The sequence below is a fragment of the Leptonychotes weddellii genome, chromosome 3 (assembly GCF_054177405.1).
Source record: "Leptonychotes weddellii isolate Sample4059 chromosome 3, ASM5417740v2, whole genome shotgun sequence".
NCBI classification, from domain to species: Eukaryota; Metazoa; Chordata; class Mammalia; order Carnivora; family Phocidae; genus Leptonychotes; species Leptonychotes weddellii.
Window position 1 is genome coordinate 54,997,474 of NC_138371.1, and position 23,755 is coordinate 55,021,228.

The 23,755-nt window shown below is 36.6% G+C and overlaps 2 protein-coding genes and 1 pseudogene across 3 annotated transcripts in view; 2 read left to right on the forward strand and 1 right to left on the reverse strand.

The window, feature by feature from the left end:
* SLC25A12 (solute carrier family 25 member 12) overlaps positions 1 to 23,755 on the forward strand; it is a 197,543-nt gene that overhangs the window by 12,215 nt on the left and 161,573 nt on the right. The gene's annotated exons all lie outside the window — the stretch shown is intronic.
* The window catches only part of HAT1 (histone acetyltransferase 1), a 61,623-nt gene continuing 39,331 nt past the window's right edge, over positions 1,464 to 23,755 (reverse strand). The window contains exons 9-11 of the mRNA XM_006731793.3: positions 14,650 to 14,801; positions 10,885 to 11,001; positions 1,464 to 1,909 (exon numbers count right to left, since the gene is read on the reverse strand). Of these exons, the coding sequence (XP_006731856.1) occupies positions 1,742 to 1,909; positions 10,885 to 11,001; positions 14,650 to 14,801 (437 nt within the window). The 3' untranslated portion in view covers positions 1,464 to 1,741. The remainder of the gene's footprint in view (positions 1,910 to 10,884; positions 11,002 to 14,649; positions 14,802 to 23,755) is intronic.
* Positions 15,932 to 21,817, forward strand: LOC115940416 (28 kDa heat- and acid-stable phosphoprotein-like; annotated as a pseudogene).

Genomic DNA, 23,755 nt, shown 5'->3' on the forward strand with positions numbered 1-23,755 from the left:
TGGAGGGTGGAAAAGTGATCCCCAGGACCTAGAAGTTGGCTGTGTTGGGTTTATATATGGTCCTGCTACACACCCATCCTGGTATTTAATTACACTACACAAGGTACAGATCTATCAGATTTTCACCCTTCTAAATCCAAATGAAGGTACAGCCTTTCAAGTCCCAAAGATTAATGCTAAATCAGATTTTTATCCATAAATTTATCACAGAACATTGCTTAAAAAAAAGTACAGAAATTGGTATTCCACTGGCTTTTTCTGGTTTCTACATCAAAAATATGTTGAAAGATAACTTGTTTAGATTGTACTGTTCTCCTCCCACAACTTGGTAGCTCATCTCAAGGTATCAAATGTGAATTTTTTAATAAATATTTTTAAAATTAGCTAATTTAGATGGAAAGCAAATTGCTTTCATGTATTTTCAGAAAGGATTTTAACTGAACTAGTTCATTCTATCTGAACAAACTATGTACATATATACTTTCAGAAATCCAAGTTTCATCTATATAAATAAGCTTTTGAGATGAGACTAAAACTTTTCCAACACCTTGGAAGGGGCACTTGGCTTAGTGCTGTTGGTGTGCTGCTGGCCACAGCTATTTTGTATCCAGAGGGTACTAGTTACTTTGCTTCTCCTATGTTTGACAAGTTTTATTGATGGAAAGTTGATCTAAGGACAAGACAGTGCTTATCCAAGTTGGGATTTTGCCTTAAGCACTGAAAAAATCAGATTTTAAAAGTAAAGTTCAACTTACATCCCATTTTTTATTTTATACAATACCTCACTTACTGGTACACATTATAAACATTAGGCTTTTACTTTTAATGATTCCATATCAAGCAATTTATTTATACTCTAATAAAAATAAAGTAAAACTATAGTAAGCAATTTATCATTACTTTGGGCTTTTTACCTGTTGGACTTTGACATCTTCAGAACCTCGTAACAAATCACAACACATATAAACCTCATTTTACACAAGATATACTTCAATAATGGTGTATAAATTGACTTTTATAAACTGATTTATTTTACATTATTATTTATAAAACATTTATGCTAACTTTTTCCAAAATTTTATTTATACATTTATGCTAACTTATAAATTATCTTCAATTAATATGTGATGTCAAACATTTTGGCTTTAGGCTGTATCTAGTTTCCTTTCTATTTTTACCCACCCATCCTACCCCCAACAAACAGTTAATAGAGGAATTTATTTAAAACAAAACAAATCTATACTAGGAATATTTCATATTTGGAGAAATCACACAGGAAAAACAAGATTACTAGGAAGACCTTAAAGAAATGCGTTTTAAAGGTGCTTAAAAGCCTAAAAGCCATTTGTGACAAAATGAATGGACCTAGAGGGTATTATGTGATGTGAAAACCTGAAGTTTTTTAACAAGAACAAAAAGTTTATCGTAAAAGTACTTAAGAATCATACCATCACACATTAGCATATCACAACTAAGCATTTATTATACTGTTAAGAAGGGAAGCAATTGCAGTGGTATTTCAGAAGCTATATATTTTTTTAAAATGTAATATATGCTCATAGACTCTAAACAGTATTTTAAAATATACAATCTCTCCAAAAGAAAATATTCAACTAAAGATAAGATAGATAATTTTTAATGTAAGTAAATGTTACAAGAGTTTAAAATTAAAGTCATCATCAGATTTTCCACAACACAATGTACAGAAATTGCAAACTTCCTGTACAGAGCCAAATAATCTCTACTCTTGAGCGAGGCGTTCAATAACACGTCGGTAATCTTCCACAAGTTCCTGAAAGCTTTCTTCCAGCTGTTCATGTTGCATGCTTATTTCTATTTGGTTCATCTGGTTTGTCAGTTCTTCTGGTCTGAGACATTTTCTCATTTTAGCAAGATCTCTCTGCTTTTTCTAAGCAACAAACACAATTATTGGTTAGACTAAGAAAGAAGATAAATCTCTTTATATTCTTTGAATTTTAAGTCTCCACTGTTAAAAATAAGATTAGTAGGAATATGCCCAAATTTGTCCCACACAGTTTTTCCTTAAGGAAGCCTAAACATGTTAACCATGAATTACAAACCCTCTAAATGGAGTTAACTAGGAGACTCGGAATTTGTGTCAACTGATGGGTAAATATACATGTCACTAACAGCCCCCTCTCCAAAGCATAATAAAGAACCGGCCAGTGTAGACACTCAAAAATTTCTTTAGTAAATAAATATATTAACTGAAGAAAGACAACTGAGATTAAGTGCTATTATTCTTCATTTCACTATTCATTCATTAATTCATTGCTAATGTTTTAATTCCAAACTGCCTTTTTCCTGACCTAAGTTCATCTCTAAGTTTCCTTACCCAGCATGTATTTATGGACCACACATTAATTTTAACATAAACTGAAGAGTTTCAGAAAGATAACCAAAAACTGTCCCACTTTAAAAAGATATTATTAACCAGCACTTACTGAATTTCTACTATCCAGAAATACATTATCTTATTAACCCGCCCGACCCTCCGCCGCCACATTTTACTGAGAAGGAACCCATGGGCCAGAAGGGAGCCAGTAACAACTTTCAGATAGGACACTGTCAGAACAACACTGTTAGTAATCCTGAGGATGGGACTGGAGGACCACCTTAGCAACCACTGCAAAAATTCAAGTGAGATGATGAAAGCCTAGACCAAGTCAGTAGGAGCAGAGATGGAGGGGAAAGGGCAGATTTAGGGAAGAAAATATTGGGTGATATGGGGAATGAAGAATAACTCCAAGATTCCTGGATAGGTGGCAATATTGCAATACAGTATGGAAACACTGTAATACAGGAAACTTTAATACATTTTGGGTAAACTGTTCTAGATTAATATATCAATCTTCTACTAGAACATATAATAAAGAGCTAACTTTACATAAAGATGAGAAATCACATATATTAACTCATGTAATCCTAACAACTATAAGATAGGTAGTCTAATTTTCTACAGTTGATAAAGAAAAAATAGGATATGGAAGTTGAATAACTTGACACAAAGGTAGTAAGATGAGAGGCCAGGATGCAAACCCTAACAATCTGGTTGGAAATCTGTATTATTTAGTTCCTGTATCTAACTGATTTTCAAAAGACTATTAAAAAAACAAACCCTAAATCCATCCTAAAAGCTAATAAATGTCCCTTAAAGAGAACCCTAATAATTTTGGAATACTAGGCAAATGTGTCATGATTACTACTTAAAATGCTCAAAATAAATTATAAATATATTAATTATATATTTATATTATATTTATTATAATTATAACTATATTAATAACCACGTTTTTATATTTTATTTTATTTTAAAGTAAGCTCAATACCCAACGTGGGGCTTGAATTCATGACTCTGAGATCAAGAGTTGCATACTCCACCAACTGAGCCAGCCAGGTGCCCCTATAACCAACGACATGCTTTTAAAACAAGGAACAACAATAATGTTTGGAGATAAGCCTTTCTGACACTACAAAAAAATTAGGTTGATCCTGGTCCTGGTGGAACCAATAGTAAATAAGGTTGCTATTACTATAACCAGAAATAAAAAAAAGTTAACTTCATTAATATAAAACACCCTTCTAAAGGAGAACTTCTCAAACTTCAATGTGCATGCAGATCACCTGGGGACCTTGATAAAATGCAGATTCTGACTCAGTAGGTATGGGGGACAAGACTCTGCATTTTTTAAAAGATTTTATTTATTCATTTGCTAGAGAGACAGAACAAGCAGGGGGAGAGGCAGGGAGAGGGAGAAGCAGGCTCCCCACCAAGCAGGAAGCCCGACTCCGGATGGGGGTGGGGGGCCCTCAATCCCAGGACCCGAGATCATGACCTAAGGCAGACGCTGAATCGACTGAGCCACCAAGGTGGCCCCAAGATTCTGCATTTCTAACAAGCTCCTAAGTGATGTTAATGTTACTGATCTACTGATCACGCTATGAGTATCAGTTCCAGAGAACTGATGAAAGTTCAAATTTATTGTTCCTAAGACCCACCAGGACAGTGTATTCCTTACTCTTCAATCATGTGAATGATAAATGCTTTGTTTCTGCTGTAAAAGTTATTTTTTCTACTAACAGGCATGACTGCACTATATAAGAGCATTTAACTTAAGAAAGCAGTTCAGGAACTAAAGGGTAATTCATCAGCAAATTACTGCGGTGTGTGATAGGAATAGAAGCTATTTTTCTAAATTGCTAACCAGTTATAACGTTTATTAAATAATCTAACCCTATTGCTTGAAGATACCTCCAATCGTATTAAATTCTTATATATATAATAGAACCATCATACTAAATTCTTAAATACTTCTAGACTATCAAATTTTGTTGCAAATAACTTATAAAATGAATCCTGTGCCGGTAACATACTGTTTTAAATTATTATGCTGTTCTTAAATTTGAGAGTTTACATCCCCAATTTATCACTCCCCGACCTTCAATTTCTTCACTGGATGTCAGAATTAATCACTATTGTAATTTCTATTGGTATGATGGAAAATTTATGAATTAGCAGTGCCTGGGTGGCTCAGTCTGTTAAGCATCTGACTTGGGCTCAGGTCATGATCTGAATGGAGTCCTCTGTCAGGCTCCCTGCTCAGTGGGGGCTGCTTTTCCCTCTGCCTCTCCACCCCCCACCCCCATCCCCCCCACTCGTGTTCAGTGCTTCCACGCTCTCTCTCAAATAAATAAATAAAATCTTTTAAAAAATGATAAAATAAAATACATAGGAATAAAAATATAAATAGCTTTATGGAAAAAATATAAAACTCTATATGTAAGGTATGATTCAATTTTAAAAAACAATTCGAGGTTATTTGCTTTTTTGGCCTTTAATATTCCTTAAATTGTATATATTCCATTGTCTATATTACAAATTAATCTTTTAAAGAATGTGTAAAAAAACACTTAAAAAAAACCCAAATTGATTTGGGGAACACCCCTATCCAGCAAAGTGAAATACACTGGGAGAACAAATGAAACAATGAAAGGTAGAACCCCTAAGATTGGAATAGATATTCTATAAGCTTTGGAATAATTTTTTTCCCACCAAAACCAAAAACTTAATTACTTTAGGGCAGTTCATAATTTTTAATTAATGAAGACAAATTAAAGATGGCATTATTTTAAACTTATTTATGTTAACATTTGGCTTGGATATGAATTTTTCCAGAAAATAATCCTTTCTTTTTGCCTAGCTTTCACATGTTCCTAGAGGGCTTACAAATACAATCTCAAAAATGCTACCACCTCTAAGGGCTCCTTAATTTCCTTTGGCTGAACTCGTTAGTCACTTTTGTGAAGTACAGAGATAAGGATCTTTTGTAAGAATTTTAAAATAATAATGGTGTGGAAGCATATTAATTCCAAAGACTTGTCAAACATCTTTTAAAACATGCACCACTGTATTTTATTTCTTTCTGTTCAGTTCCTAACTATGGAGGCATTTCCATTTTATGGAAGGGAAGCCTAATACCCAGGTATTTATGTTGTCAATAGTTACACAATTTCTAAAAGAACCAGATCTCAAAACTGAGTTTCCAGATTCCAAATGCAATGATATTAACAATGATTCTAAATTTTATATCTGTAGACCAACTAAGAATTAAAATAGTCCCATGAAACAATATAAAAGCTTTATAATGCTAAAACCAAACAGCTACACCAATTTTTCTTTTTTTAGCCAAATGGTTCAAATTTGTCTTTTTTTGAATACCTGAAAATCACTTCTGTACAAGAGATGGAGTTACTTTTTGTGCTTTAAAAAAGTGATTCTAGCTGATATAGGTTATTCCCCCCCATTTTGGCATTGACACAAATGAATTACCAGTGTTTAAAGACTTTTAATGCCAGGTACAAGTACTTCTAATAGCTACCCAAATAATTTCTTAGTGGGAGAGTGTGTTTAGACTGACAGGTAACCTTGATTCCTCAAATAGAGGCAGCACAGAATTTGCTATCAATAAATAAATAATTTCATACCTCAGCAATAACAGTGACAATCAAAATTATAATTTTTCATAAAATGTGAAAGTAAACATGTAAATTTTACACTCCAAACTTTCCCTATTAGGCATAATTTTAAAGACCTAAAAAAGTTCTAAATCGCACTCATTATTAAGCAATTTTACTTTATTCTTAAATACAATTTTACATCTGAGAATACTGTAATAACACAACAAAGTACATAATATCATACTGGAACAACAAATTGAAGAAAATCATCTGCATCCATTCAACAAGGAAATCACAGCACTCCTCCCATGCCTATTGGACATTTAACTCATTTCTAGACTTTCTTAAAGTTTGTGGTAGATTTCCTACCCCAAGCATTGGGACTATCAACCTAAAGCAGGGGGGGGGGAACCCTCAAGTTTTCTTGTTTTTCTCAATGGGATAGAATACTGGATAACTGAACTTATTAAAATGTACATTACTATAAATACAGTTCAAGCAAGCCTCTGAAGAAGAAATGATCTGTGTATAAGCTTTAGTGCAAGGATGGTGATACTCAGCTGTGTTAAGAACCCAAAGAATTGAATAACCAGTTTTCAACTGTCTTTCAGATAGGTCAACTTGTTTGCAGGTGAGGATACTTAATATAAAAAATCAAATCATTACCATTCTTTAAGAGTAAAAAATACTTGCTTTTATGAACTACAGAAATTCCTATTTGGCATGAGTTTGTGACCACTTAGAATTCATCATCTCTCATGTGCTACATCTGTCTCTATAAAACATCAAATAATTATCTAAAATGCATAATTCAATAAATTATTTTACTTTACTAAAATAGTTTAGTAAAGGCATACCTCAATTTACTGTGCTTCGCAGATATTCTGTTTTTTTACAAATCAAAGGTCTGTGGCAAACCTGCGTCAAGCAAGTCTACTGGCACCATTTTTCCCAGCAGTATTTGTTCACTTCATGTCTCTGTGTCTCATTTTGGTAATTCTTGCAAGATTTCAAACTTTTTCATTACTATTATATTTGTGGTGGTGATCTATGATCAGTGTTCTTTGATGTTACTATCATAATTATTTTGGGGCACCACAAACTGAGCCACAGATGATGAACTTAATGTTGTGTGTATTCTGACTGCACCACCGACCAGGTGTGTTCCCTCCGCCCCAGGTCTCCCTATTCCCTGAGACACAACAATATTGAAATTAACCCTACAATGGCCTCTAAGTGTTCAAGTGAAAGGAAGAATTGCACATCTCACACTTTAAATCAAAGCCAGAAATGATTAAGCTTAGTGAGAAGGCATACTGAAAGCTGAGATAAGCCAAAAAGTAGGTCTCTTGTGCCAAACAGGCAAAGTTGCGAATGCAAAGTTCTTCAAGGAAATTGAAAGTACTACTCCAGTGAACGCACAAATGATAAGAAAGCAAAACAGCCTTACTGCTGATATGGAGAAGGTTTTAGTGGTCTGGATAGAAGATCAAACCAGCCACAACATTCCCTTAAGCCAAAACCTAATCCAGAGCAAGGCCCTAACTTTCTTCAATTCTCTGAAGGCTGAGAGAGATGAGGAGGCTGCAGAAGAAAAGCCTGAAGCTAGCAGAGGTTGGTTCATGAGGTTTAAGGAAAGAAGTCATCTCCATAACATAAAAGTGCAAGGGGAAGCAGCAAGTGTTGATGCAGAAACTGCAGCAAGTTATCCAGAAGCTCTAGCTAAGATAATTAATGAGAGTGGCTACACTAAACAAAAGATTTTCAATGTAGACAAAACAGCCTTCTTCTTCTTTTCTTTTAAGTTTAAGTAATCTCTATACCCCAGGTGGGGCTCAAACCCATGACCCTGAGATTAAGAGTCACATGCTTTTTTTTTTTTAAAGATTTTATTTGAGAGAGAGAAAGAGAGAGAAAATGAGTGGTGGGGAGGGGCAGAGAGAGAGAGAGAGAGAGAGAGAGAAGCAGACTCCCTGCTGAGCAGGAAGCCCAACGTGGGGCCTGATCCCAGGACCCAGAGATCGTGACCTGAGTTGAAGGCAGACACTTAACCGACTGAGCCACCCAGGTGCCCTGAGTCACATGCTCTTCTGACTGAGCCAGCCAGGCACCCCAAAACAGCCTTCTATTGGAGAAGATGCCATCTAGGACTTTCATGGCTAGAGAGGAGATGCTTGGCTTCAAAGCTTCAAAGGATACCTTGAGTCCCTTGTTTAGGGTTTAATCACAGGTCCCTAATGCAGCTGGCGACTAAATTGAAGCCAATGCTCAATGACCATTCCAAATATCCTAGGGCCCTCAAGAACTATGCTAGTTTTACTCTACCTATGCTCTAAGGGAAAAACAAAGCCTAGATGACAGCACATCTGTTTGCAACACAGTTTACAGAATATTTTAAGCTCACTGTTGAGACCTACTGCTCAGAAAAAAGGATTCCTTTTAAAAGATCACTGCTCACTGGCAATGTACCTGGTTACCCAAGAGATGATGGAGATGTACAACGAAACTGATGTTGTTTTCATGTCTGCTAACACAATATCCACTCTGTAGCCCATGAATTGAGGAGTAATTTCGATTTTCAAGTCTTACTATTTAAGAAGTGCATTTCCTAAGGCTATAGTTGCTGTAGATAGTGATTCCTCTGATAGACCTAGGCAGAGTAAACTGAAAACCTCTGGAAAGGATTCACCATTCTAGAGGCCAGTAAGAACACTCATGATTCATGGGAAGAGGCAAAATACCAACCTCAACGAAGGGAATGTGGAAGAAGTTTATTCCAGCCCTCATGGATGACTCTGAGGGGTTCAAGACTTCAGTGAAGGAAGTAACCACAGACGTAGTGGAATAGCAAGAGAACTAGAATGCAAAGTGGAACCTAAAGGTGTGACTGAATTGTTGCAATCTCATGATAAAACTTGAACAGATGAGGAGTTGCTTCTTATGGATAAGCAAAGAAAGTGATTTCTTGAGATGGAAACTATTCCTGATGATGATGCTGTGAAGGAGTTAGAATATTACATAAACTTAGTTGATAAAGCAGCAGCAGGGTTTGTGAGTACTGACTCCCAATTTTGAAAAAAGTTCTATTGTAGATAAAATGCTATCAAACAGCATTGCATGCTATAGAGAAAGGAAGAGTCAACTGATGTGACAAATTTCACTGTTGTCTTATTTTAAGAAACTGTTATAGCCAACCTCAACCTTCAACCACCACCCTGATCACAGTCAGCAGCCATTAACATCAAGGTGAGACACTCTACCAGCAAAAACATTATGACTCACTCAAAGCTCAGATAATGGTTACCATTTTTTAAGCAATAAAAGTATTTTTAAACTAAGGTACGTCAGTTTTTAAACATAATGCTATTGTACACTAAGCAAAATATAGTATAGTGTAAACGTAACTTTTATTTGCACTGGAAAACCAAAAAATTCATTTGACTTGCTTTACTGCAATATTCATTTTATTGCAAGGGTCTCGAACTGAACCTGCAGTATCTCCAAGGTGTGCCTGTATTCTGAAATGCTGCCATAACATCGCATTACATTGTTCTATATGCCCAAATTTCAACATAAAGACATTTTCTAGATGACAAATTAATATTATGTCAAAACTTAAAACTTTTGGAAAGAACCATTTTTACCAATTTTCTGTGTTTCTGAAGTGATAAATATCAAAGAATAAAATGCTACTTTGAACAATTTGGGGGACGAGAGACCATGACGATGTATTACAACCTGTTTTAGGTAGTCCATAAGACAGAAAATTTTTGGATTTGTCATTTATGTTCCCAGCTACTGCACTGTATAAGCCTATAGGTATAGTGTATATAAATGTAGCAACCACATGTCAGGTGTTCATTAATTATTTATTGAACAAATTAACAAATATTCTCCCCAATCAGCTTACTGCAAAGCTGCAGCTATCACAGCAAATCCTCATTCATACAGGCTGTCATGGGCAATATCTACCTCAATAATAGCCAAATGATGATGAGGAAAAACCTGAGCTAGGAGGGCAAGTTTCTGAGAGGAAAATATGGGAGATCAGAAAATGGGTAGGGGGTAGAGGGCAAGAAGAAAAAAAAAGTAAATAATATTATGCTGCAGTTTCAGCTATGGTAAAGTACAGAGGTTAAAAATGGCAATGAAGGTCATATTTAGGAAGAAGGGAGCAACTGTAAAGACTATATATAACAACTAGGAAACTAGAGACTTAGAACAAGTTTAGTTTAGAACAAACTAGAGACTATTAACCAGATAACTTATTCAGGAAAAGTCTGAGCATTCAGATTTTTAAAAGATGGCAAACATATGAAATAAAAAGTAACCATGGGTAGACTATCCTTGGGATTAGTTTTTAAGTGAATGAAAACAGATTTATAGCTTACACTGGAAAATTATGACAGTAAAACTTCTTATAACTAACTGGAAGAATATTTTCACTTTTGTAAAAGTTAATTTACGAAAATGATTTGGATTGTCCCATCCACCAGCAATTGCTACACTTTCTTCTCCACTTTATTATTTATATATTTAAAAAAATTTTTTAAAGTAAATTCTACCCCCAATATGGGGCTTGAACTCTTGACCCCAAGATCGAGTCACATGCTGTACGGACTGAGCCAGCCAGGTGCCCCTCTTCTCCATTTTTATTTATTTATTTTTATTTTCTAAAGATTTTATTTATTCATCTGAGAGAGACAGAAAGAGCACGAGCCAGGGAGGGGCAGAAGCAGACTCCCCACTGAGCAGGGAGCCCAACATGGGGCTCGATCCCAGGACCCTGAGATCATGACCCGAGCCAAAGGCAGCCACTTAACCAACTGAGCCACCCAGGCACCCCTCTTCTCCATTTTTAAACAGTGACAAGAATATAATGTTTAAGACTCTGGAAAGTCCTACCTTATATGGACTAATTAGTCTTCTTTTAATGTCCAGTCTATAGCTTCTGTATTGTTCAGCATTACTCATGTCAGTTACCAGTAGTCGAAGAATTTCATAAACCCGCCTAGCATGTTGCTTAATGAAACAAAAGAAAAACATGAACACTTTTAATTACAAAATAGTGACACTTTCCCAAAAGAACACAGGATATACTGAGTATCTGCTATGGGCCAGAAATTGTGCTAGGTACTGGATGAAACACAATAAAAGATAGTCTCTGCCCTTGAGGAACTAGCAGCCTAATGGGTAACACGTATGACTGAGGTATGGTTAATTTAATGATGGAAATATGAGTAGGGTATTATGGTAGCATAGCCTGGGAATGGTGTAAATGTTAGAAAAGGATTCCTGGGGAAAGAAAACCTGAGCTAAATCTTAAAGGGAAGAGACCACGCCAGTCTAGAAAGAGGAGAGGGCACTATGAGTGTACAAGTGCACACAGCACACACGTGCAAGTGCAGCTTGACACGGCTGGAGCACAAAATGAAAAGTAGTGAGAAGTGACGTGAGGACAGAGCAGAAGCACAGAGCCTTACATACTGTATTAAAGAGGTGGGCTTTTATCTAGTAGGTGATGGATTTTACTTTTTATTTTATTATTTTTAAAAGATTTCATTTATTTTAGAGAGAGAGTGTGTGAGCAGGGGGAGGAGGAGAGGGAGATCATCTCCAGCAGACTCCACACTGAGCACAGAGCCCGATGTGGGACTCAATCCCAGGGCCCCAAGATCATGACCTGAGCTGAAACCAAGAGTCATACGCCTAACTGACTGAGCCACCCAGGTGCCCCCAGTTGATGGATTTTAAATGGGGCGTGAGCAAAGTGCACAAATATGAGTTTTAAGGAGTGCATTCTCAGGGCACCTGGGTAGCTCAGTCGTTAAGCGTCTGCCTTTGGCTCAGGTCATGATCCCATGGTCCTGGGATCGAGCCTCACACTGGGTTCCCTGCTCTGCGGGAAGCCTGCTTCTCCCTCTCCCATTCCCCCTGCTTGTGTTCCGTCTCTTGCTGTGTCTCTGTCAAATAAATAAATAAAATCTTTAAAAGAAAAGAAAAGCATTCTCTCAGCTACACAGAAATGGTAGCAAAAAGAAGGGCAGGGAGACCAATTAAGAGGTTGTGCTATTAAATCAGGCAAAAAATGATGAAGGCATGAACTAAGAACCAGTAAGAATACTAAAGGAACAAGGATTCTAATACAGAGAAGAGGAAAGGTTGGGTGTGGAGGGTGTGGAATGACAGTGAGTTTTCACAGCCTAGGAGAGATTTAGAAGGCACCAGAACATATAAATCTGAAGAAAACTCTAGTCTAAGAATGAGGATTTAAACAGTATTAGTTTACAGGCAAGAGTTAAAACCATAGTATTGGTTAGGAAAGCATAAACAGTGAAAAAATGAGGGAGAGGTCAGAACCCTGTAGTACAGTGACAGTTACAGGGCAGAGAAAAACAAAGAAATATTAGAAAAATCAAGAAATCTTGGTATCACTGAAGCCAAAAGAGTAGCCCATAGTTTTTTTGTTTGTGTTGTTTCACTTATGTATTTAATTGGGGGTGAGGGAGAGATTAGGTATAGGCAGACTGGGAAGATGATGTTTGAACTTTCTGGAAGGGACACCTGAACAAATGAGTATCTGGCAAGGCAAAGATGGAGGAACAGGAGAAGGGGGTTTCAAGGGCAAAGGGCGTAGTTAACGTAAAGCAATATAAAAGGAAGAAAGATGTAGCATAGCTGGGAAATAACAAGAGGTTTAGTAACGCCAGAGCATGTAGGAAGGTGGCAGAAAGTTGAGTCTACCAAGATTGGTGGGGTCCAAATTATGATGGGCTCAGTGTGCCATACCAAATTTTAATTCCTTTAAGAAAAATAAAAAAAGCATGACTTTGAAAAATGTGTTCATATTCTCTTTCTTTTAAAAGCTGAGCTGTTGGGGCGCCTGGGTGGCTCAGTTGGTTAAGCGACTGCCTTCAGCTCAGGTCATGATCCTGGAGTCCCAGGATCGAGTCCCGCATCGGGCTCCCTGCTCGGCAGGGAGCCTGCTTCTCCCTCTGACCCTCCCCCCTCTCATGTACTCGCTCTCTCTCATTCTGTCTCAAATAAATAAAATCTTTAAAAAAAATAAATAAATAAAAGCTGAGCTGTTGAATAAATTCTCTAAGGTTTAATATAGTCTGGATATACCAAATATTTCTAAGACATATATTTATCTTAAAACCAGGAAGCTATTAAAGTGTTTTAATGTAGGAGAAGATGGAAAGTTTCAGTTCAAATTAAGCTGCTGCAGGTCAGTGACCAGGAAACATCTTTTACTTTTTTTTTTTTTTAAAGATTTATTTATTTATTTTGAGAGAGAGAGAGAATTCTAAGCAGACTCCCTGCTGAGCAGGGAGCCAGATGCAGGGGCTCAACCCCACAACCCAAGATCATGACCTGAGCTGAAATGAAGAGTCGGACACCCAACTGACTGAGCCACCCGCGTCCCAGGAAACTTTTTATATACAGTGTTGGGAGTACAAGAGGAAAATCTACATTGGAGAGTTAGATGAGATCTCCCAGGTAGAGTAAGGAAAATGAGAGAAAATGAGGACTGAATAAAGAACTTTGGGGAAGAATTAGCTTTAGGGAACATACAGAAGAGTAAGCCAGTAAAAGTATCTCAAAAAAGATGATCATAGTACTAAGTGAAAAAAATCAGGAACTATAATACCTTAGAAGCAAGGGAGGAGAGGGTAACAGTATCATATACTAGTCCCTATTATTGGAATATACTTCACATCTCTTTTTTGAAAGATTTCTTTATTTATTTTGAAAGAGAGCGTGCATGTGACTGGGGCCCCAGGGTAAAAGGAAAGAAACCCAAACACACTCTATCCTGAGCCCAACACGGGGCTCAATCCCAGGACCCCAAGATCATTACCTGAGTTGAAATCAAGTCTGATACCAACCAGCTAAGCACCCAGACGCCCCTCACATACTTTCATAATCCAAATTCTACCCATTCTTCAAGGCTTAGATCAAATGCATCTCCATCCCATGAAAAACTGATTCCCTTCCATACACAAATATAATAAACTAAACTCCCTCCTCTGACCTGCCAGATTATTTTTTCATACCTATTTTAGGATATTTACTACTTTAAAATTCAAATATATAGAAGTATATATACTTCTCCACATGTATTAACTATTTTGCCATATCAAACGTTTTCTTAAAAAGTAAAAATAAGGGGTGCCTGGGTGGCTCAGTCGGTTAAGCGTCTGCCTTCAGCTCAGGTCATGATCCCAGGGTCCTGGGATCGAGCCCCGCATCGGGCTCCCTGCTCGGCGGGAAGCCTGCTTCTCCCTCTCCCACTCCCCCTGCCGTGTTCCCTCTCTCACTGTGTCTCTCTCTGTCAAATAAATAAATAAAATCTTAAAAAAAAAGTAAAAATAAGATCATACTATTTTGTTCTGCTTGTTACACTTTTTTAAATATAGCCATAATATCAACTATCTTCCCATTCTATTAATGAGGAAATTAAATTGCCCTAAGTCACAGACTAAGTGCTGTAGCCAGATCTTAACCCGGACAATTTGGCTTCAGAGCCTGTACTCTCAACCACTGCTACTTCCCACACATGTATTCTTAATGTACTTGCAATGTTTAAGTTACATACTTAAACAAAAAAAAGAGAGAAAGAAAACTTCCAAACTGAAATTTTTTTCTTCTACAAAATAAAAATACCTTATTTATTTTGAACTTCTGTTGTGCCTCTATCGCCATATCTTCACTGAATCCTTGCATCAACTTTTCCCGGGAAAAACAGGGCAAATCTTGACAAAGCTTCACAAGCACAAAGTCTCTTAATTTCACATAGCTTTTGGATGGATCTTCCGCTAAAGAAAAGGCAGAATAACATTTCCCTTATCCAACATAATTCATCATTTGCGATCTCAATATACATGCTAGGCTAGAAAAACAAATATTCTTAAAAGAACTATACAAGGCAAAAGTTACAATGAGAAAGGATTATTCCTTATTAATCAAACAACAGCACCATTATCTTTGCCAAATAAAATTATAGGTGCAAACAATCTTGAAAAAGAACAAAAGAAGACTCACATTTCCTGATTTCAAAAATTACTACAAAGCTACAGTAATCAAGACAGTATGGTGCTGGCATAAGGTCAGATATGTAGATCAATGGAAATGGATTGAGAGTTAAAAATAAACCCCTACATTTATGGTCAATTAATTTTTGAGAGGGGTGCCAAGACAAATCAATGAGGGAAAGAATTGTCTTTTAATAAATGGTAGTTGGACAACTGGATCTCCACAAGCAAAAGAATGAAGTTGGACCCCTTTCCTCACACCATATAAAAAATTAATGCAAAATGAATCATAGACCTAAATGTAAGGGATAAGACTATAAAATTCTTAGAAGAAAACATAGGAGTAAATCTTCATGACCTTTGGTTAGGCAATGACTTCTTAAATAATAGAGCCAAAAGCACAAGTAACAAAAGAAAAAAATAGATAAATCGGACTATATCAAAATTTAAAACTTTTGTGCTCAAATGATACCATTAAGAAAATGAAAAGACAACTTACAGAATGGGAGCAAATATTTGCAAATCATATATATGATATGGGACTTGTATCCAGACTTTATATATAAAAGTTTTACAATTCAATAAGAAAAAGAGAACCCAATTAAAAAAACAAAGGATCTAAACAGACATTTCTCAAAAAGATATACAAAGGGACAAAAAGCACATGAAAAGATGCTCAACATCATTAGCCACAAAAAAAAAATGCAAATCAAAAACACAATGAAATAAAATTCCATCCACTAGAACAACTAGAATAAAAAAGTAACAAATATTGATGAGAGTGTAGAGAAACTGAAACCTTCATACTACTGGTGGAAATGTAAAATTGGTACAGCCACTTTGGAAAATAGCCTGGTGGTACCTCAAAAGGTGAAACATAGTTACCAGATTTTCCACCATTTCTACTCCTAGGTATGTACCCAAGAGGTATGAAACATAGGTCTACACAAACACCTGTACACAAATATTCACAGTAGCACTATTCCTAAGAGCCAAAAAGTAGAAACAACCCAAATGTCCATCAATTGATAAATGGATACATAAAATTTGGTATATCTACACAATGGGAATATTCATTGTCAATAAAAAGAAATAAAGTACGAATACATGCTATAATAAGGATGAACCTTGAAAACATGCCAAGTGAAAGAAGCATGATATATTATATGAACTTCAATGTCCAGAAGAGGCAAATCTATAGAGACTAAAAGTAGATTAGTGGTTGCCTAGAGCTGGAGGGGTATAGGTGGTGGGGGGTGGAAGAGGAAAGGAGTGACTGCTAATGAGTACTGGGTTTCTATTTTGGGAGAAAGGAATATTCCAAAATTAGATTATGATAATGGCTACACTGTAAATATTTCAAAAATTGTACAATTTAAGTGAATTGTATGATATGTTAACTATATCTCAATAAAGCTGTTTATTAAAAAAATTCTGAGCAAGGGGTAATGTTTTATGATTCTGAGTCATTATCCAATCCTCCATTCATTCAATCTGTATGCACTGAATACTTTTTTTTTTTTTTTAGTTATTTGACAGAGAGAGAGAGAGAGCACAAACAGGGGGAGCGGCAGGCAGAGGGAGAGGGAGAAGCAGGCTCCCCAAGGAGCAGGGAGCCTGATGCGGGGCTTGATCTCACGACTCTGGGATCATGCCCTGAGCCAAAGGCAGACACTTAACCAACTGAGCCACCCAGGTGCCCCGTACTGAATACCTTCGTAATGCCTCCTTATGGTATTAACATCATATACATGTAATTATTAAGTAAGTATTATATGACTATTGCTTTAAAGTGAAATCCTGTCACTGTATCAGTTTGGTATGAAATTATGGTTTATTAGGAATGTACACAGATGATGAACAAAATAACAAAATAACTTAAGTACAAACCCTGTCAAAAGCCAGAGACAAACAGGAAAACCTGAAAGCAGCAAGAGGAAAACCACTCATCAGAAACCACAGATGGCCAGAAGTCAGCGGGGTGATATATTCAAAATACTGAAAGAAAAATAACCGTCAAACAAGAATTCTATATCCAGCAAAATTATCCTTCAAAATGCAGGTAAAATAAAGATATTCTCAGAAAAGTAAAGATCAAAGAAATGTGTTACTAGCAGACCTGCCCTTACAAGAAATACTAAAGAAGTTCTTCAGGTTAAAAGAACACAATACCTCAAATCTATATGAAGAAATTAAGAACACTGATAATTAATTATGAAAATAAATGTAAATGTTGGTATAAATATATTTTTCTCTTTTCTCCTCTCAACTTCTTTAAAAGACAATTACATTAAAAATAATTATAAAACCAATGTTTGGTACCTAACATATAAAAATGTAATATATATGACAACAGTAGAACAATGAGGGGAGGAAGAATAATTACAATGAAAGAATTTCTTTATTTTACTGGAACTGAATATTAATCTGAGGTAAACTGTGATAAATTAAGATGCATATTGTAATCCCCAGAGAAACCACTAAGAGAGTACCTTAAAAAAAAAAGTGAAAAACAAAAACAAAACAAAGGAATTAAAACTGTTCATTTAAAATATATCTATTTATAGGGTGCCTGGGTGGCTCAGTCAGTTAAGCATCTGACTCTTGATCTCAGCTCACGTCTTGATCTCAGGGTGGTGAGTTCAAGAACTGAACTGGGCTCCACACTGGGCGTGGAGCCTATTTAAAAAAATAAAATAAAATAAATCTATTTAACACAAAAGAAGGCATCAAAGGAGAAACAAAAGTAGAACAATGAAAAGCAACAGAGAAAACAAACAGCATGATGGGAGGCATAATTCCAACCATAGTGATAATTACATTAAATCTAAATATACTAAAGACTCCAATCAAAAAGCAGAGATTGTCACTGGATAAAAAAAGATCCAACTATATGCTGTCTACAACAGAATCATTTTAGATTCAAAGGCTGACAGTCAAAGGATGAGTTTAAGCATTGGCACAATAAAAAACAACTGGGAAAAAATACAGTTCAAAATGAAAAAAATTACAAGAGGAAAAAAAAGGCACATTTTATAATGACAAGTTAATTCATGAAGATGTTAAAGTTATAAAAAGACACACACAACTAACAACAGAGGCCCAAAGTAAATGAATTAAAAGCTGACAGAATGAGGGGAAGAAATAGACAATTCAACAAAAATAGCTGGAAATTTCAATACTACTCAATAATGGCTAGAACAACCAGACAGAAAAATCAGCAAATCTAGAGAAGACTTGAACGGTTCTATCAACTAACTTGACTAGCTCGTAGTTAGGTAACATTTCACCCAGCAACAGCAGAATACACATTCTTTTCAAGCACACATGGAACATTCTCCAGCATAGATCATAGGTTGGGCAAAAAATCAGTAAACAATGGCCCATTGGCCAAGTCTCACCTATGGCAACCAAAAAACATACATGGCTTTGCAAAGCATAAAATATTTATTACTTAGCCCTTTAAATAAAAAGTTTGTGGACCCCTAAGGTAAACCATAAAACAAAACTCAATAAATGAAAAAGAACTAAAGTCATACAAAACATGCTTTCTGACAACAACAGAATTAGATATCAAAAGAAGGAAATTTGGCAATCCACAATATTTGGAAATTAAACAACATGCTTCTAAATAACCCATGGATCAAAAAGCCATAAGAAGAGATTTTGAACCAGGGCACCTGGCTGGCTCAGTAGGTAGAGCATGCGACTCTTGATCTCAGGATTGTGAGTTTGGGCCCCACATTGGGTATAGAGATTACTTAAAAAAAAAAGAGAAAAGAACAAGGTATTTTGAACTGAATGAAAGCATTTATGAAAATTTATGTGGGGGCGCCTGAGTGGCTCAGTTGATTAAGCGTCGGCCTTCGGCTCAGGTCATGATCCCATGGTCCTGGGATCGAGCCCCACGTCCAGCTCCCTGATCAGCAGGAAGCCTGCTTCTCCCTCTCCCTCTCCCACTCCCCCTGCTTGTGTCCCCTCTCTTGCTGTGTCTCTCTCCGTCAAATAAATAAATAAAATCTTAAAAAAAAAAGAAAATGTATGTGATCAGTTAAGACAGTGCTTATATTCAGGGCACCCGGGTGGCTCAGTTGGTTAAGCGACTGCCTTCGGCTCGGGTCATGATCCTGGAGTCCCGGGATCGGGTCCCGCATCGGGCTCCCTGCTCAGTGGGGAGTCTGCTTCTCCCTCTGACCCTCCTCCCTCTCATGCTCTCTGTCTCTCATTGTCTCTCTCGCAAATAAATAAAATCTTAAAAAAAAAAAAAAGACAGTGCTTATATTCATATATAAATATACATGTTACAAATAAATATGGAAGTATTTATATGTTTAAATGTCTATATTAAAAAAGGAGGACATCAAATCAAATTAAAAACCTAAGTTTCAGGGTGCCTGGGTGGCTCAGTCGGTTAAGTGTCTGCCTTTGGCTCAGGTCATAATCCCGGGGTCCTGGGACAGAGCCCTACATCCACCTCCCTGCTCAGTGGGGAGCCTGCTTCTCCCTCTCCCTCTGCTGCTCCCCGCTGCTTGTGCTCACTCTCTCTCAAATAAATAAAAACAAACAAAAAACACCTAAGTTTCAGTCTTCATTAGAATAAGAGCAAAATGAGGGACGCCTGGGTGGCTCAGTCGGTTAAGCGGCTGCCTTTGGCCCGGGTCATGATCCCAGGGTCCTAGGATCAAGTCCCACATCGGGCTCCTTGCTCAGCGGGGAGCCTGCTTCTCCCTCTCTCTCCCTCTGCTTCTGCTCTCTCTGTCAAATAAATAAAATCTTTAAAAAAAAAAAAAAAGAAAGAAAGAAAGACTATCCTTTCAGGTCATGATTCCAGGGTCCTGGGATCGAGCCCCGCATCGGGCTCCCTGCTCGGCGGGAAGCCTGCTTCTCCCTCTCTCACTCCCCCCTGCTTGTGTTCCCTCTCTAGCTGTCTCTCTCTCTGTCAAATAAATAAATAAAATCTTTAAAGAAAAAAAAAAAGAGTAAGAGCAAAATGAACCCCAAGAAACAAGAAAATAATAAAAATCAAAGTGGGAATCAAATAAGCCGAAAACAGAAAAAGAAAGTTTATGAAAACACAAGAGATCTTGTATAACCAAAATAATTTTGAAAAAGAACACGACTGGAATACTTTCTGATTTCAAAACTCAACAGAAAGGCTGAGGCACTACTGCTGCAGGAGCCATGACACATAAAAAGGGAGCAAGGGAGGCCACAAAGGCCTAGCCGGCAGTACATGAGCCCCTAGGAAAAGGATACACAGCTCTAGGCTGGAAAGCAAAAGGCCAGGGAAGAGGAGAAGCAAGGAAAGAAGCTGAGGATAATGAAGATGACCACCAGCAAAGGTGTAAAATGGCTCATCAACATCAAGAACCACAACCGGGTGGCACACATAATCAGAAAGGTAACACAGATGGATCTGGACAAGTCAAAGGAGCTTTCAAGGAAAGAAGATAGAGAGAAAGCAAAAGAGCATTACATTAAAATGCATTTAGTGGGAAGACAGAACAGGCCAAGGTTGACCTCACCTGGCTGGAGATCAGCCATAAAGAGCAGAAAGAAGTGCAGGAGGTCACCAGGAAGAAAGCAGCAGCAAGAAAAGCAAAAGGTGCAAATTTATCAGGGAAATGAATGCAATTACTTACTCCAAATAAGTAAGCATGGCCTGTGGGAGGAAGTGGGCCCTACTGCCAGGACCTCTGCTGTGTCTTGCCCACTCTATGCCCTGGCGCCACTGAAGCAGCCCCTCAGAGCTAGAAGCCCCCCTGTGGCCTGGGGCCTCCTCTTCATCATCTTGGCACATAAATCATTTGGGGAGAAAGGAGAGCTGGGGGACTGGGGAGGGAATCTTTGAGACAAAAAGATAAGGACTGTATTTCCTATGTAACCAATGGAATGGTTTTGTCTTCAGAATTCAGAATCTCTGTTGGGGGGAAGAGGGAGTATATAGGAGGTGGTTAAGAAGTTTTCATTTGCCAGGTAGATTGCACCGTAAGGGGCGGTTGTGCTGGGGTCAGCTACTGATGAGTTTGCAACAACCAGACCTGGACTGTGTTGCGTGGGTGCTCACTCAGAGAGAGACTATACTTCGAGTCTCTGAGGGTCATGGCTTGTCCCTGGCCAGCCCCCTCTAACTGAAGCCTCCTCTCTCTGCCTCTCCCTCCCCATTCCCAGCCACCTGGGCAGGGCCAGTATCCATTTTTAACCCTACTCATCTATCATTTCAAAAAACTTCTGTTTACTCTGCAGCACCCAGGCAAACCACACTCCACAAATTCAATGTATGTATTTGGCATATTAAACTTCACATTATCATTTTAAAAAACCCAACTCAATATAAAGCTACAGTAAACTAATCAAGACAGTATGATACTGGCATACGGATAGACATATACAGATGATTAGAGTCTAGAAATACATCTTTACATTTATGGTCAACTGATTTTCAACACAGGTACCAAGACAACTTAATAGGGGAAAAACAGTCTTTTTAACAAATGGTATGGGGTTAACTGGATAGCCAAATGTAAAAAGATGATTTTAGAAACTAACACACAAAAACAACTCGAAATGGATCACAGACCTCAATGTAAGAGACTGGGAATAGGGACTGCCTGCAAATGGACATGTGGGATCTCTTTACTGTGATAGAAATATTCTAAAACAGGACTGGCTGCAAACTAGGCAGACACACTAAAACTCACTGAACTGTACACTTAAAATGGGTGAATTTTATGGTATGGAAATCATACCTCAATAAAGTTGTTTTAATTAAACCTCTACTAAGTGACAAAAATTCTCAAAGAAGCATCTCTTTAAAAAAATTTTTTTAAATACTAACAAATGAGGCTCAAGCTTATTCAATGTCAATTTTTCCAAGTCTACCTCTTCTAAACTGATTTAGAAAAAAGAACTGTGTTGCTAATATCAATTTGAAATAAAATTTAGTATGAGTGATAGCTTAAGTAACTTATATGACCTCAGAAGATTAGGAAAAAACATATCCTAGGAAAAAGAATGACAGTTGAGAATAATCTAAAAACTCTTGCCATATTCCTATCAGAAATTTGCACACAAATAAAAAAAAGGCAAAAAATTTCCATTTAGCTTTACATAAGCTGTTATAGACTGATGATGTAAGGGGCCAAGTCACCATTTCAATATTTAAGCACTTTAACCAAAAGTGTCAGACTGAAAATGAACTTAAAATAGTGATACTCAATAATTCGTGACACCTTTCAATTCCTTTGTTTCTGTGCTACAAAGATGAGCAATACATTTAAAAGATGAAATTTTCTTGAGTATAAATCCATAGTGACTTGCAAAATCAAAAACTGAGTTTTTTCCAAATACATCATCTAACAATTTAAGTGCTCCTCTATCATTTTTTTAAAAAACCTCAATATTAATGTGCTGTATTAGAGATAAAATCATACAAAATGAGATAGCACAAACCACCTAAGTATAAAAAGCTTATAGATAATTCTATATTCCATTCCAGTACTATAAGGCATATTTAAAGGACACTTATAATTAGCTCTTAATACACAACTGATAGATTAGTAATATTGATATATACTCCAGCCCAAGATCAGTTTCTATTGCCAAATGCATCTCTTCATAATTCTAGAAGCAGCAAATCATTGATTCAATTTACAAGGTCACACAACTGAGGTGTACTCAAATCTTAAGATAGTGACATCCTCAACAGGAAGATGTACATGATATAAAGAACTGTCTTTCAGTATTTTACTTTAAAATTAAGTGCTAAAAAAAGAAAATGAATGGCAATTACACCACAAACACCTATCTATCCTGTAACATAGGCCTGTCAATGTTAACTTTTAATTATTACTATATCTGGCTGTATGTCAAGTAAGCAAAAAGCCATCTCTATATAAAGAATATTTGGGATTGCAAAGGGAGATCCAGAACCTGCTAAAGATCCACAAAGTTAAAAATATATATACAAAATAATGGAGAAACAGGAACTAAAATGACTAAAATATGCAAAATTCTGTTATTTTCTTTTTTAAAAAGACTGGGTATGGAAATCTAAAAGAAATATCTTCATGAAAACAGCTGATAAGGCATTTTTAGTAATTTATAATGCTGAGAAATGTTAACGCTGAAAATAAAAGCTGATATCTAGTTTTCAAATTCAGAAGTCCTTTAGCATGTTTAGTCTTTTCTCTTTGGAGACTTCAGTTTGCAATGAATAAAGGCTACCACTATTGATGACTCTTCACTGAGATTTAAGAAATAAAATTCTTTATCTGCTAATTGGTGCTAAGTATCAAGGACTTTATTGGTTGGAGTAGACAGAAGAAAATGGTTAAGAGGCTTCACAGAAACAACTCCTGCTGGCACATTACCCACTAGAGAAGACAAAGACTACTTATGTGAACTCTAGGTCTCTAGATTAAAATCACCAAAAAAAGTCCCTTCGTGTAACACCAAGTCCAAGCTCTATAAAGTAAACAGAAGCTAAACAATTTTTAGCTTAGTTAAAAAGAAGTGTAATCATTTTTATTATGTTTCTATAATTTTTCACTTAGCTAGTAAAGGTGTCACTTAAACAATTTGTAACTTTTGATATAAACCAACTTAAGCAGTTACTTCTTTATCTCCCAAATTTCTAAACCATTTCACAGTAGCACAAAAGTCAGATGAAAAAATAATTCAACTCTATAAACATGGAACTCCCTTTTAAAAACAAAATGTTTTTTTATTAATCTATA